This window comes from Lutjanus erythropterus, chromosome 5 (assembly GCF_056507025.1).
Source record: "Lutjanus erythropterus isolate fLutEry1 chromosome 5, fLutEry1.hap2, whole genome shotgun sequence".
NCBI classification, from domain to species: domain Eukaryota; kingdom Metazoa; phylum Chordata; class Actinopteri; order Lutjaniformes; family Lutjanidae; genus Lutjanus; species Lutjanus erythropterus.
The window spans coordinates 18,137,628-18,153,216 of record NC_139321.1 but is presented as its reverse complement, the minus strand read 5'-3'; the positions used below and the strand labels follow the sequence as shown (position 1 = coordinate 18,153,216).

General features: G+C 38.1%; 1 protein-coding gene across 1 annotated transcript; it reads right to left on the bottom strand.

Moving 5' to 3' along the window:
* Positions 1-399: 399 nt before the first annotated feature.
* Positions 400-14,567, bottom strand: LOC146326672 (uncharacterized). The gene is made up of 7 exons (XM_084718988.1): positions 13,495-14,567; positions 11,318-12,866; positions 5,331-5,359; positions 3,492-3,620; positions 2,569-2,635; positions 2,306-2,413; positions 400-1,353 (listed from the first exon to the last, which is right to left on the bottom strand). The coding sequence occupies exons 1-7, from the start codon at positions 13,611-13,613 to the stop codon at positions 715-717; spliced, it is 2,640 nt and encodes an 879-aa protein (XP_084575114.1). The 5' UTR covers positions 13,614-14,567; the 3' UTR covers positions 400-714.
* Positions 14,568-15,589: the final 1,022 nt, after the last annotated feature.

The following is a 15,589-nucleotide window of genomic DNA, read 5'->3' as shown; positions in this document are numbered from 1 at the left end:
GGATCTTCCCTTTGTATTCTGTGCAATAATTGCACATTAGGCATGCTCAACGCTGCTACATGAGAATATGTCACCCCAGTGTCATAAAATGAATTTAATTTCATCAACAAATCCCACCTTGAAGTAACGTCCTGACCTCGCGACCACTGTTGCATGCCTTCTTTGCTTTGTCTATTTCCCCGGTGACAAAATTAGGTAAATATAAATATCAGGAAATCTGATTCCTGTCTACAAGTCGGTGTCCATGAACCGCTGTGTCTTTGGTAAGTTGTAAGGATCACCGTTGAGTCCAGCTGTCTTTAGTTTAAACAATCAATTGTTTTACTCCTAGTTTCACAGATGCCCCAACTGAGGCTGGTCATGTTGCAGGATGTTTTGACAGTGAAGAAAGTGACCCTCTATCTTTGCATCTGAGGTTTAAAGTGTTTTTTTGTGTAATTTGCCTTCCAAATACAGCTCTTCTGTGTTCATGTGAAAATGCTGAACGCCCACTTCCTACATTTCCACTTCATCAAATCATTGTCTTCTTTTTCCTCTATGGATTTGGGTTTATAAAATCCTTTAAGCCCCTAAATGTACATTATATACAAGCAAAAAAACTGACTTGTATTGTGTGGACTCAATGTTTGCATTGACAGAAATGAATAAATACACATTTCAAAGCAGAGAAATGGAAATACGCATTTCATCCAGCTCTATTTTCGGATGACATTTTCAGTCTGTCACTTTGCCTGTATGTTCTGCCCCACCCACCCACTCCTGCTGCTCCTTCCCTCCACTCGCTTCCTTATGAGGCTGCAGCTGCTGCATGAACTCATCCAGGATCTGCTGGGCTGACACGGACGTCACATCCACTACGTCCTGTTCCACAAGCGTTACCTTTATGCCAGCCTTCTCGCCCCAGCTGTCACCACCCACATTGGCCTGCTGGTGGTTTGGAGGGGTGTCAGCGTGGTTGGTGCCCAGCTGGGGCTGCTGTGGACTTTGGGGATAAAGGGGTTGTGGTCTGGCAGCATAACTGGCAGCCATTTTCTTACAGATGGCAGTGCTGATGTCAGCTGCAGAGAAAGGCGGGCTGCGGCTGGACTCGTGCTGGCCTGAGAGACTGCCTTCAATTCCGGCTGTCGGCGCCCCCTGTTTAAATGGTATGAAGGCCGTGACCCTCTGCGGACCTGCCTCTGATTTCCCCAACCAATCACGTGCTGTTTCCTCCATTTTAGGAGCGTGGGATTGGCCGTCTGCTTGTGGAGAGGAGGCAGAATGGCTGTTGGGAGCTGGTGTCATCAGAAATTTCTGGATAGCCTCAGGTGAATCAAAGTGTTTCTCCAATAACTCTTTTATCAAGCACGGCACCTGAAGATGAGACACCAAACAGGAACATTAACTCTGAATTTAATCCAGACAAAAGAAGAAGAAACACACCCGCCCTGCTTCACTCCTTTTTTTCTTCTCTCTTCTCAGCAACATTTTGCAGGTTAATCACAAGTCATGCTCTGTTGTTAACAGCAAGTAGATTTATTGAAGTATTGTACTTCAATAGTTTCTAGCATTGAGCTTGCAGGTTGCAAACACTTCCCTCCCCTTTTACACATACAGGACGACTACGGCAGCTGCTAAACTCTAAAGTCAGCATTTCATTTGTCCACTCTGGGCTACTGTAGAAATTAGAGATGCACCCGGATCCATTTACGTTATTCAGTAGAGCACAAACAACGCAGTGGAAACATTTCTTCTACTCAAAGTTGCTTGTTACTATTCAGGAAAAAAATATTTCCAAAATGTAACACAGTAACATTAAGAGTACTCTTTTTATTCTTTCATCATAAGTGTGAAGTACTTAATTTTAATAATTTTATTATAATATGTTATAATATTGATATATATGTATAATATTTGAATACTCTGAGCTACAGTCAGATTAATACGACAATTAACATGAAGGCAACATCATTATCATTTAAAATGATTCCCTTTAACTGAGGGATTTAAAAAATATATCTTTTATATCTTTCTTTTTTTTTTTTTTAATTGCTCAATGTCCCAGTTAAAGGATCGTTGGTACTGGGGATCAGTACATAAAACTTACATAAAAGTTAGTTAAATAAATGATTAAACATAAAAGAGAGAGAGAGAGGAAAAGTACAGTATGATGATGTTATAATATATTATAAATATTATTAATTATTAATTATATGCCCATATTAAATCAACTTTATGCTTCCATCCCTGCCAGTGGTGTATCCAGTAAGATGTTTTCTGTATGTGCGAGTGTGTGTGAATGTCCAATAGATGGCAGTGTGCTCACGTTAATGTTCTCCAGGGCTGCCATGGTCCTGTGGGCGTCCTCCAACTCTAAGCTCAGCTGGGACACACGGTTCAATAGGTACTTCCTCTCACTGTTCAGGCTCTCTGACTGCACACACACACACACACAAACAAAGACACACAACAGGGTGATATTAGCATGACTGTAGCTCATGGTTTGTGAATGCAGCGAGACAAGCTGACCTCTCTTTTATCATTCTGCCTGCAGCTTTCCCAATCTTATCTCTGTGCATGTTCTCTCACCGCTATATGCAGGTGTTCCCCCAGTATGTTATTGGCCTGCTTGGTCCCAGTGTGTGTCTCCAGAAGGCTACAAGAGACAGAAAAACACAGAAGAAAGAAGAATGAACCATAAAACTCCCATGACTACTAATATTATTTCTTCACATGCCACTCTATCATTATCTTTTTATCTAGAATTAAAGTACAGTTGTTTGTCAGGCCAAGTGGCAGCAACAAACTCTCTGAATGAATATGTAACAACTGACACCAAACTGGAGCCCGGTGTGAAGCAACCATTCACTCCAGTTGCTCCAGTCTGCTGAAGAAGGTGTGGTATGTGCCTGGTGGGCTGCAGCTGTTGTTTTGTGATAAATCCAGGCCTGGCCGGGTTCAGGTCACAACTAGACTCTCGCTGGTGAGTGTGAAGGGACAGGACAGATGACTCGAGTCTCTGTTGGTCAGTGAAAATAGGCCACTGCAGAACCAAAACACCCACAGAAATGCAGTACGTTCCATGGATCAATTAATCTATAAAACTCTTATGTAAAGCTATAGGTTGATTTGATGAATTGTTATTGATTGCAGTTGCCTCTGGAGTCAATATGTGTGCATGTTGTCCTTTATGTACTGCATCACCATACTACACGTGAAAGAGAGATTTTCCTCTGTGTGTATTTGTGCCGTGAGCACTTCCTGGAGTAAACATTAGTTTGTTCAAGCTGCTCTTTTATAGTTACACCTGTGTACACAAAAAAGAAGCATGGTTATGTTGGAACTTAAAACAAACAACCTCCCTTGAAGGCTTGAAGCTGGAACGGATCAGAGTTTGTTTGTTTTAAAGTCCAATGTGATCAATGCCATGACAATAAAGGCATTTTAATCGATTTAAAAGATTTTTATAGGGTGTAATGTTAACATTTTCTGTTCTGTTTATGATCATGAACCTTTTATATTTCTCCTTGACATGACTCAGCTCGTCTCTGGTCCTCTGCAACTCCGCCTCGAGGCTCTCGATGCAAACCACAGTCTGCAACAAGTTCTGGTGGAGATCGGCGTTCTCCTCCTGCAGAGCCCTGAGCACAGAGGAATGATGGGAGATGGAGTTTTGTAACAGTATATGCTTATGCTAGAGATTATGTAGAATTATTACACAGATCTACAAAATACTCAGTTTGAGATTGGTCAATCACAGCATTCTAAAGCAAACCGTTGCTATGAAGAACAGACCGTTGCTATGAAGAACAGACCGTTGCTATGAAGAACAGACTGTTGCTATGGATGCAGTTCTGGTCATAGATTCTAGAGCAGCACTAAAATCACTTTATCACTAATTCTTGAATTAATATTTTGTGTGAAAATATTGGGTTTTTTTTAGTAAGTAGCAATGTAATAACCATGATAACGTACAGTGAGTGGGTCATTATTGCAAAATAAACCCCTTCATGGTGATTGAAGTCCCTGTTGTTGCACTAATGACCTGCTCACTGTGCATTATCCCTGACGTGTTGCCCTCTTGGAACCAGGCCAATACCATTACCTATACATTAGGCAGGTGATCAAGGTCTAGAATTTACAGAGTATGATGGCAGTAATTACCCAAAGATCAATTCAGGATGAGGCGTTCCTTCATATGCCTCCATTCTATGAATCTGTTCATTATCAGTATTAGGAAACGTAATTAAATTACAAAATGAATGTAACTGTAATCTGGTACAGTTACTGAGAAAAAAAAAGTAATTAAATAACAGTTAATAATCAAAAGGTTGGTGATTACAAAGGGGTTACACCCAAATATATTCTTTTCAGTAAAAAGCTTATATGTGTAGAATATAACATTAATTCTGTTGCTCTGCATCTTTTCACCATGCAGGAATGACTTCTTTGGGCATATTTCTGGACAATGAGGGCCAGCAAAGCCACGAAGACAAATTTGAGTGAAACAACATCAAAGACATGATGCCTCACAAGGAATCTCTATGACTGGACAGGTTCCATTCATTGTGCATTATGTGCTCAAATTTTGATCAATGTTTTTGATTGGTTCTCTTGTTTGAAACTGGCTCTTGTCTGCCAAACAAATCAAAGTGCATTGCTCTGAACATTTGATGGAAAATTAATCAAAAAGTAATCAAATGTTGTAAGTTAATTAGTTTGATGAATTAATTAAATAGTTACATTACTTATTACATTTTAACAGAGTGAGCAGTAAACTGTTACCTTCTCTGTTTCAAGGGTAACCTTCCTAACACTGTTCATTATCAGAGGTTTTTTGTTGTATTAATTTATTTCTAACCAGCAAAATTCATTCTATACAATACGGTACAGTACAATACAATATGATACAGTACACCAATATGATATGATACAGTACGGTATGGCGGTACCGTACGATACAGTATGGTATGGTGACACGATACTTGATTATTGTCTCAGACTCAAATGCTGCACACATACAGCTGCCTCCATAGTACTTGCCTAATAATAAAAAAATAACAAATAAACAAAGCATCACATACGGTAGCAAATTACACAGACAGCAGAAATTACATGACCAGTGATATAGGCTACTTATTACTAACAACATGATGGTTACATAAATGAGATCCATAACTACACCTCTTCCTGTTACAACAGAAGTGGATGCAGAGAGGACGCCCATTAGTGGGATCAATAACCAGTGACCCACCACAACAGATAGACAGAGAACAGAACGAGGCAGAGAGAAAAGCTTGACTCAAAATGTGACCTGAGAAGACAGAAAGTATGATTATACACACACTTACTGTAGTTGTTCGACATCACACGGTGTGTCCTAAAAAGAGAATAAAAGAAAAATAAGTGAAAAGTGAATAATACTGACAAGATGCAGACGCTGATGGGTCATTTAGGACAGAGGTTGTCAATTTGCAGATGGTAGTTATTCTAAACAATGTACAACAAATAATATAAAAATGCCTATTAAATGCAAAAAACACAAAAAATGTAATAGGCCTAGCCTGGGAGAGCCTGTGTCCATCATTAATGACACATACTTGATTGGTCGGAGGAAGATATATAAATTTAAAGTTATAGATCGTTAGATTAGAACGCAATCAGTAAATTGAAATATCAATTGTTGAACTATAAATACTTTTGTAAGTAAATAAACAAATGAAATTTTTTTTAATGATAATTGAAATGAATGAATCTACAAACATGCAGTGTGAGCCATAAGAATTTGGACAGTCCTGTTTTGGCAGCACATTGAATTGAAATTGAAACAGTGACATTCAGCTTTAATTTCAGGGTGTGTACATCAACCTCCCATGACCTGCATAAAACCTGTCATGAATTTAATTTCTAAAATAACTTCTTCGCTCGTCACCCAGTGTGAATGCCAACGCTCTCTGCTGAACGTCAGAACTTCATCCTCACAGTCATTGTTTCATTTGAATTCCAGTGTGCTGGAGTACAGCCAAAACAATGACAAACACATCACTGTTCAAACACAACATGCACTGCAGATATTCACTGTAAGCATGCGAACGGGAACTTTCGAACAAAGCCATTTAAACTTGCTGATTCCAGTCTGTAAATCTGCAGCAACATTAGCAGTTCAGGGCTAATTTCCAGACTTGGTGCTGTAAGTGGAAAAGCATAGATATATACACTGGGTTGCACCAACAAATTTGACATGAGCTCAGAATTTAGCAAAACTAGGTTTAAGATATGTAAATCCTGATTTAAAATGAAGCTGTTGCATGATTAAAAAATAATCTGTTTATTAAATCCAAGTTCATTCATGTAAACCAAAATACATTACAATACATTTAGGTGCCTTAACAAAACGTTTTACACTTCTTCGCTGGTTAGCTAAAAAGTTAACAAAATATTATATTGTTTGTTGGCTATCAAAGAAGTTAACAAAATGTTATATTGTTTAGTTAGCTAAAATGTTAACAAAATGTTAAATTGTTTGCTAGTTAGCTAAGAAGCAAAGACAAAACATTACATTATTTGACAACTGGCTAAAAAACACAAAAAACACTTTGTATTGCTTGGTAGCTACTTAAAAGAAAAAAATGTTTGCTAGTAAGCAAATAAATGTTGATAAAACATCACACTGTTTGCTAATTAGCTGAAAAGTTGCTTGGAGTTAGAGTTAAAAGTTTTAGTCCAATAGAATTAAATTTAATCTAGGTTTAGAGTAAAAACTGAGGTTTTGAGAGAGGTTTCAATTTAACCTTGCTTAATTTTAAGCTAGTTTAAAGGTTTGGTGAGGTATACTTTATAGTTAAGCCATGATTTATTCAGATTTCAAAATGAATCCTTGTTAGTGCAACCCAGACATAAAGAACGAAAGAAAAAAAGAGTAAGGTCATCACATTCTTTTTTTTTTTTTTTTTAATGTGTGCACTTATCACTATACAGGGTTACAGGAGTTGGAACCTGGCCCTGCAAGCAATATATAAAAGGCAAAGCACAGCCAGGATGGCACATTAGTCCATTACTGAGGACATGACAGTTTGAATAACTATTGAGCTATGGCAGAAATGCAGCAGGAAATGGATTAATCGATTACTGCTGCGAATCTAAACCGTATCCGGGACTTTCCCCTGTGCATGTATGTGTGTGTGTGTGTGATTTCATAGGTGTGTGTTTGTGAATTCACTGAACTTTTATTTGATAAGAAACACTCAGTGCAACCAAATCCTACAAAGTGATCACATGGAAAAAGGCCATGTTATGTAATATTATATGCCTTTATGAGTACATGAGAGTCTAAGCCAGAGCAGATTGTTGCATAACAGCAACGTGATACTAACCAACCAGCTCACTCTCTCATTTTATTTGGTGCTGGCTGCTACTTTGAGCTGGTGGAGAGATTTGTCTCAGTGCATGTGTGATGTCTTTTGTTATTTTCTCTGCCTACACAGTCAATTCACAGAGCATACAGTAGCTCAGGGCTGATTAGAGCTGGGCATCAAATCAATATCATGATATGTAAAGTATGTAAAGTGATGTAATTATCTGAATACCACACTGTTTGAGTTGTTCTGTTATTTGCTTGTACCTACTTCATTATTTGGCATGTAAATTTGAATCCGTTCTTCAGGAAAGCACATGTGGAAATGGGAAACAGATATTTCTACTACTTGTTATTATTCTGGAAGAAATCACTTCCAGAATGTAACACAGTAATGTTGAAGAGTACTGCTTTTTACCTTTATCTGATTCATTCATTTTATTATGATATTATTATCATTTACCCCATGGCTTTGTGAAATTCTCAATTCTGATTGGTCAGTCAAAGCATTCTAATGTCTGTTATTTCTGTATAATAGACTGTTGCTATGAAACAGACCGTTGCTTTGGACACAGTTCTGATCATCATCACTGGAAGAGCAATAAAAACCTATTAAAATAAGATTTTGTGCCAAATTATTGATTGTTTTCAGTAGGTAGCCATGTAATTAGAAATTATAATATTCTAGTACTGTGAACACATCAAGATATATCATTGTCACACAGCATTGTGTCTTTTAAGATTATTCCCTTCAACTGAAGGATATTTTTTATATCTTTACTGCAAAACAGAATCTTTCTATTCATAAAAGTTTCTTATTGTTCAATGTCCTGCACTTAAAAGGATGGTGGTGAGCGGGTTCAGTTTATAAAACTTAGTTTGGTTATAAATAAAAATTTAAAAAAGAGAGCAAGAGATGAAAAATTCTTCTGTTTGTTGAACAGATACCCAGACATAAAAGGAATAGCAGGTCACAAAGCACAAGATATTAATTTAAAAATTATTTTATTGCTCCTCCAGAGTCTATGATCAGGACTGTATCCATAGCAACAGTCTGTGCTTCACAGCAATGAAATACTTCATAGTGATGGTCTGCCATACAGAAATAACAGACTGTAGAATGTCTTTTTGACAAATAATCCAAAATCTCATTCTGTTTATATTTAGTTAAAGCAACACTAGTCATCCCTACAGTACTGCTGCACTACTGAATTTAAGGTATTTGGTCAAAAATTAGTGATATTTTAATTATCGCCTTGCCTTAAAGCAAACAGTTATAGCATTAAATGGATAAATCAGGTAGCTTAAAGGGAGTTTCTTTCTAAAGCACAGGACTGTCGTCTGCTGCAGTGCTGAAGAATGACTCAGCATGCAATGCATAGTGTTCAGCACATCCCACACAGCCTGTGACTCAGCTACACTGCCTCTGCAAGAGCAGCAGCACTCAATTCAATAAGCACAGCACACACACACACAGATATCAGATATCAGTGCAGTGCTTTACCTTCAGTAGCTTACAGATGATTTTAAACTTAGGCTCATGATTAATCTTGTGCATCAGATTTCTCTTTCAGGAATCTGACTCATGATACCAACCAAATACATTTTACACAGAATATAGACATTATGGTGGCCTGTATTCTGTATTAAAGCACAGTTTGGTTCACATCTTCTCACAAATGGCTCACATGCATGCTCACATTTTAAAATGACAACACATCATATGAACAAATATCAATAAATTCTATTAGTCATGTAAGATACATTACTAAGGGATAACTTATAACTTACTACATTACTTATATCACTTAGTATTTATATTTTACCAATATGACAGTACAGAATCAAAAGTGAAAAGTAAAAGCTAATCTTACCAACTGGAACCCAGAGGTATACTTTTTGTCATATCTCAAAGGTGCTTTATTTTATAATTCCAATTTTTCATGACTTTGTCAATCAGTTTTAGTTACTTGATCTTATTGTTTCTGTTTCAATCAATGCTTGTTAAAAAAGAATACCAATATATTGGGGTCCTGGGGGACCCCAGTCAAAACCACCCAGTTCTGCCTATGACAACAAAATATTATAATAATCACAAATGCATAATGTGGTTAAAACATTTTAATCATGTTATCAACCAGAACATGTTTTCTTTCATGTGATTTATCAGATTCATCATCTGAGACCTGAAATTTCCATTCATTCCTGTCTTTTCTGTCTCCTATTATTATTATATGCTATTAAAAATTAGAGATGTTCCAATACCATTTTTTCTTCCTGATTCTGATTCTGATACCAACTGATATGATACCAGTGGTGTTAAAAAATCTATGTATACATTATATTTAGCATTATTATTATTATTATTATTATTATTATTATTATTATTATTATTATTATTATTATTATTATTTAACAGCCGTATACTAGTAACATTGTATGGATGTGAAATTATTGCTGTAGTTGTTGTACAGCCTGCCTCAGGTTAAACTCTGTGAGTGAACAAACAAATGAACAGATACAGAGAAATAATGCCACAGAACACAGAGCTTGGCAATATATCGATATTATATCAATACTGTGATACAGAAAATAGATATCAACTTAGACTTTAGACATTTTTATATTATGATATGGCAGAGCAGTGATGTCTTTTCCTGATTTTAAAGGCTCCATTACAGTAAAGTGATGTCATTTTCTGAACTTAGCTGTTCTGTTATTTGTTTCTACCCACTTAGTCATTATATCCACATTACTGATGATATTTATCAAAAATCCTTATCTTCATATATAAACAAAAGTCTTAATATTTAGTAAATCAACAGTAATCATTCCTACAATATTGCTGCTGTGCTGATCCAATACAAGTGCATTAAAAGAATATTATTTATCTTTTAGCAGCTGTATTCTACTAACCCTGTATGGATGTGATATGATTGCTTTCATTGTTGTAGAGCCTCGCTCAGCTCAGCTTTTGTAATACGTGAACAAATAGAAACACAGAGAATGAAAGCCATAAAACAGCCATTCCCAAATTTAAGAATGCTATGGCCCACTTTTAAAATCCAAAAATTTTCTGCGACCTGCCCAAAACTTCAATCACAACTCTGATCAACATATCAGACTAATCATACCAATGATGAGATAAAAGATGTGTTCCGATCAATTGAATCTTAATTGAATTTGCACCTCATCTTGTCTGCCAATCAAATCAATGCACACTGCTGTAGACATTTGTTTGAAAAGCAATCAAAAGGTAATCCAATATAATAAGCTAATTACTTTGATGAATCAATTAAAATAGTTACATTATTCATTACCTTTTAAACAGGGTAACTAGTAAACTGTAACCTTCCCAGCACTGTTCATTATGGGTGGGGTTTTTTTGTTGTTGTTGTGATTTATTTTGAACTAGAAAAATTCATAAAAAAATATCATATAAATACCTGACTCAAACATACACTACAAAGATGGCTGCTGCATATATCATATGCCAGTTCGCACTATTTTAGCTGTACAGCTTCAGAAGTCTGGCACATCACCACTTCAGCACCTATGTTTTTTAAAACCAAAGACTGAAAAAGATCTAATTATCTGTGTCCATTTTACAAAAAATATCAAAAGATACTATATGTTATATTAGAGTAGGAGTAGTCTAGAACAGCCAAACCTAAGAATGCGATGGCCCAAGTTAAAATCTGAAAACTTTCTGTGGCCCACCCAAACTTTGATCAACACACAAGACTAATCTTACCCATGACAAGATATAAGATGTGTTCTGATGTTAATCTGACAGGCCACCTAATACAGTGCAGCCCCCGTTAAACTAGGTCAGAAGAATAGCATCTAATTTAAATCCCATGGTTTTGTTTTATTGATTAGTAATTATTTATTTAAAAATTGAATTGTAAATATTATAAGGCCATTTCAGTCTTTAAAATTTAAACTTAGAAACATTACATTTATTTATTATATTGAACTCACCCTGTGTAGTTTGGAGTGCCCCACATGCTGTGAATGGTGTCGCCCGCTCTGCTCTGAGCTGTGACTGGTCGCTGTGGAGGCTGTGTCTCTGGCCCTGGACGAATCTGATTTGGTGGATGAAGATTCAGATCCAAAGCCTGGCCCTCCAGCAGGGCTGGGGTGCACCACCTGTTGAGGCTGGTGCTGAGGGAAGTGCTGGGCTTGCTGACTGTAGGACACGGCAGGCTGCTGCTTGCGGTGGTGGCGTTGTTTGGGCTGGCTGGGTTCAGGGCTGGTGCTGGTGCCGTCTGTGAGGTGAGGGCCGCTTCTACCATATCTGTCCCCTGACATGGAGCCCACAGTGGGCGACGGCCTCCTGTCTTTACGAGTCCCTCCATGGTGGTGAGTGTTATGGGGGTATTGATGGGGTGGGGGACTACCGTGGTGGTTCTTGGCTGCATATGAGGTCAGTTTGTCAGGGTTGGAGCAGTCCGAGTGTTTCCGGGAGCTGCTGCGAGCTGCTTTCTCCTGCCTGCCGTGCTGTTTCGGATGCTGCTCCCTCTCCTCCCCTGCACTCTCCCTGTGCTTCTTGGGTGGGAGCTGAGGCTTGACTGGGCCAGCTGCCTTCCCAGTTGCTTTATTATTGCTCACACCCAAGATGGTGAGATCCGACGGACTTATAACCTGTTTTGTAATCTCATCTAGAAAGGCTGAGAATTGCAACTTCCCCTGTACAAAATTCGCCCTGGCTTGCTCAATCTCAACTTGAGTGATCCCTTTCCCCTTCTGTCCATTGGGATCTTGTCCTTTGGACACTCTTGGGGACAGCACCTCCATCGACTTGGCCTTGCGGATGTCAGTATGAGGCTCCTTGTTTTTGAGGATACCTTTGCTGGGTAGCTGGCTGGAGGACACAGCTCTCTTGGGGCCCCTGGAGACCCCTAACACAATGTCCTCCTCACTGAAAGCCAGGCTTCGGTTCAAACTAGCTGTCTTATACAGAGGTCCATAGTTCATGTGCGGCACCCTGGATTGTCCCCCTTCCAGATCACTGTCATTACCCTGCAGAGGGCCTTCATCACTTCTGCTGTGACCTCGGTCAAGAGAGGAAAAACCACGCTTCCCCCTCTTTTGTGAGCTATCATGCAGCTCACTACAAACACTGCCATTTTTTCCATGTTTGACGGTGGCGAAGACAATGGGCTCGCTGCTGTCGTCGTCCCTGAAACCTCTGCGCACATCTGCGATGTTGGAGCATGACAGGGAATGCTGTGGTTGCTCAGCATGACGAATGGAGAAGGGATCATTCGCACTTGTCTCTGTGTACCAGGAGGAAAAAGAGGAGGAGGAGGACGAAGAGAGGGACGAGGAAGAGGCCCTGGACAGAGTTACAGGTGTTTCGCTGTTGTAAAGTATTTCATCTTCTTCACTGTGGTGAAATTGTTGTGTTTGATGACGATGGTGGGCATCATGACGAGGGCAGTCATGGAGATAGTGGCCATGATGATGGTGACGGTGGCGCCCGTGGCTCTCATCTGTATTTCTGTCAGTGTCATCAAACATTGTGTACCTACAACACAAGAACACAGAAATATGAGCACGTCTCCGCATCTACTTGCCCGATCAGGCCAGAGCTAATGATGGGAGCACTGGCATCAAGAGGCCAGCGGGAGCTAATTTTGATGCTGAGCGTGTTCATACAGATTATATAGTGCAATAGTGTGCTTTGCATTGGGGTCATGCACCACCCTGTCAAGGTTTATTTCACAATAATGACCCTCTCACTGTACATTATCCAGCTTATTACATAGCTACTCACTTTAAAAATCAATAATTTGTCACAAATAGTTAATTAAAAAATTATTTTATTAATTTAGAAACTATTTTACTGCTCTACCAACATCTATGATCAGAACAATTCAGAAATAACACATCATATAATGAGTATTTAACAAAGCCATGTAAAGTAATAAAGCATTATGTCTTAAAACTACAGTCAGAATCTTAAGATATGACTTAAAAATTGCACATTTAGCTTTGTCTCTAAAAAGGCAAATTTTACGATGTTTGTGACTTTTATTTAGTTTCTTTTTCTTAAGTCACATTTTATTTTTATTTCAGTTAACTAAAATAATTTTCAGACTTAGTTTTAGTTTAGCTTTATTTAATTATAATAACCTTGGAATGACCCATCCTACCTGTGTGCCTGAGGGTCTTGGTGATGGTGATGATGATGATGCTGGTGGTGGTGGTGCTTCCTTGGCTTGATCTCGTCCGGGCCACAGGGGCTGTGAACAGGCTTGAAAAACTTCTCCATCACCTGTCTCTTCCCCAGTGGTAGGCTGTGGGTGCCGTCCTTATTGGGTTGACTGTACAAGGGGTTCTGATGGTGATCCGTGTTGGTTCTCAGCTGTTTCCTCTGCTCTGCCTATAGAAGTTTCTTCTGACAAACGTTTTCTCTATAAGACTACAACTTGTCCACTGATGTCATCTACAGAGGTCATCAGACCTGCTGCCGTTTCTCAACACAAAAATAGGATGTGGTGAGGTATTCTGAAAAATAAATTATATTCTAAACTAGCTGGTGAGGTCAGTCTTTAAATTGTTTGCTCCACAGAAAATAAATCTCCAGGTGATTCAGCCAGTTATCCAGCTGTTGGATTGTGTCTACCTATATGAATAAGTTTATCTCTCTCAGCGGCTGGCTGCAGAGTAACAGAAGCACGGCTCGTGAGCAGGAATGTATGAATTCCAGGATGGTGGTTTGATTTTGCATCACGCCTGATGTAACAGCTGGGCGCTCATTGAACCAGCTGAAAGACCCGTGTCCTCATACAGGAGACAATCGAACCAAGCCCTGTGGGACACGATCTATAACAGGGTTCATTTAACCCACTGATATAACCGGCAGAAATTTGGTTTGTCTGTATGTTTGTGCTGCATCATGCTCCAACTTCATGTTTATATGTTAAATTCATGTGTAGCATTTTGTTTAATTTGTTTTCACCACTTTTATTACAATTAAAAAAGCAAATACGAGCATCATACAAAGCTATTGAACTGCTCGCAGCTGCCCCATTGATTTTGAGAGGTTTCCTGTCACAATCTGGTTGAGGCCTACATAATTATATATACAAGTGTTGGGTGATATGACTATATATACCATGGGACAATCTAAATTTATCATTTGCCATCAGAGATTATGTCATAAGATTTTTAGCGTGGCTATCCCTTTAATGTCTCAGGTTGTATTAGATTATTGTTGAAATTATGCAAATTAGGACTGCGTGATAATATCCACACATCATCTGTATTAGCTGATAAAGGCTTCAAAATAAAATCTCATACTGGCCCGAAATGATTGCATCTGCCGATATGATAGGCTGAAAGATAATACCTTAGTTATACACAACAGAGGCAGCATCTGCCAGCAGTAATTTTTGTTTTCTTATTCTTTTGTATTCATTCAGTAAACATTTTAAAAAAAACATTGGATTTTATGTCTGCATTTGCAAGTTGGCCTTAAGATAAGATGTCTGTATTTCACTGACAAATTGCACCATATATTTTTTACAGTTTGTACTCCATGGACATATTATACATACATATAAATAAAGTGACTGTTTATATGCATTTGTGCATTACAATAGTATATGTACACTGCACATTCCCTTTTATTGTATAATCATATTTTTAGCTATTTATTTTGGATTTTTATTTTATTTTATATATTTCCCTTTGTGCTGTTACTTATTGTCAAAATTAATTTTACACAGCAGCTTGATATTGTTGGATCAATAAAGTTAAATCTTATCACGATATGAGAAGGCATAATAATATGTTAATTCTAGTACATGAAACCCTTCTCTACAATTAAATGGGGAAAAAGGTGTACATATCAGCATCTACAAGCCAAATGTGTTGGGGAAATATCATCATATTGGCATATCAGATATTGGTAAAAATCCAATATTGTGAATCGCTGATGCAAATCAACAATCAAAGCAGCTTGTAGTCACAGTGAATTTTTCCAAGATTTTGCATTGATTTAATTGATTTGTGAGTTGCTTAGTTAGCTGGGTTAGCCAAAACATTCTCCTTAGTCAAATTATTTAATTAACACACACAACAATTTCTTTTCTTCCTTCTCTGAAACAGCTCCTTCTTCTCTGAAACAGCTGTTTCTATTTACAAAACTTCCCAGTTATTACCACAGCTGAATATGATTCACATCTTCTGAAAATCCCTGAGTCACTCAAGGAAAACTGAGAACAACTCCTTCACAGTGACTTT

Bases quoted from the DNA above. Each gene is read 5' to 3' on its own strand.
- LOC146326672 (XM_084718988.1), bottom strand. From the start codon at position 13,613: ATGGAGAAGTTTTTCAAGCCTGTTCACAGCCCCTGTGGCCCGGACGAG. The intron at 12,867-13,494 runs GTAGGATGGGTC...CTTGTGTTGTAG, and splicing joins CAAGACCCTCAGGCACACAG to GTACACAATGTTTGATGACA. The intron at 2,414-2,568 runs GTGAGAGAACAT...GTGTGTGTGCAG, and splicing joins GGGAACACCTGCATATAGCG to TCAGAGAGCCTGAACAGTGA.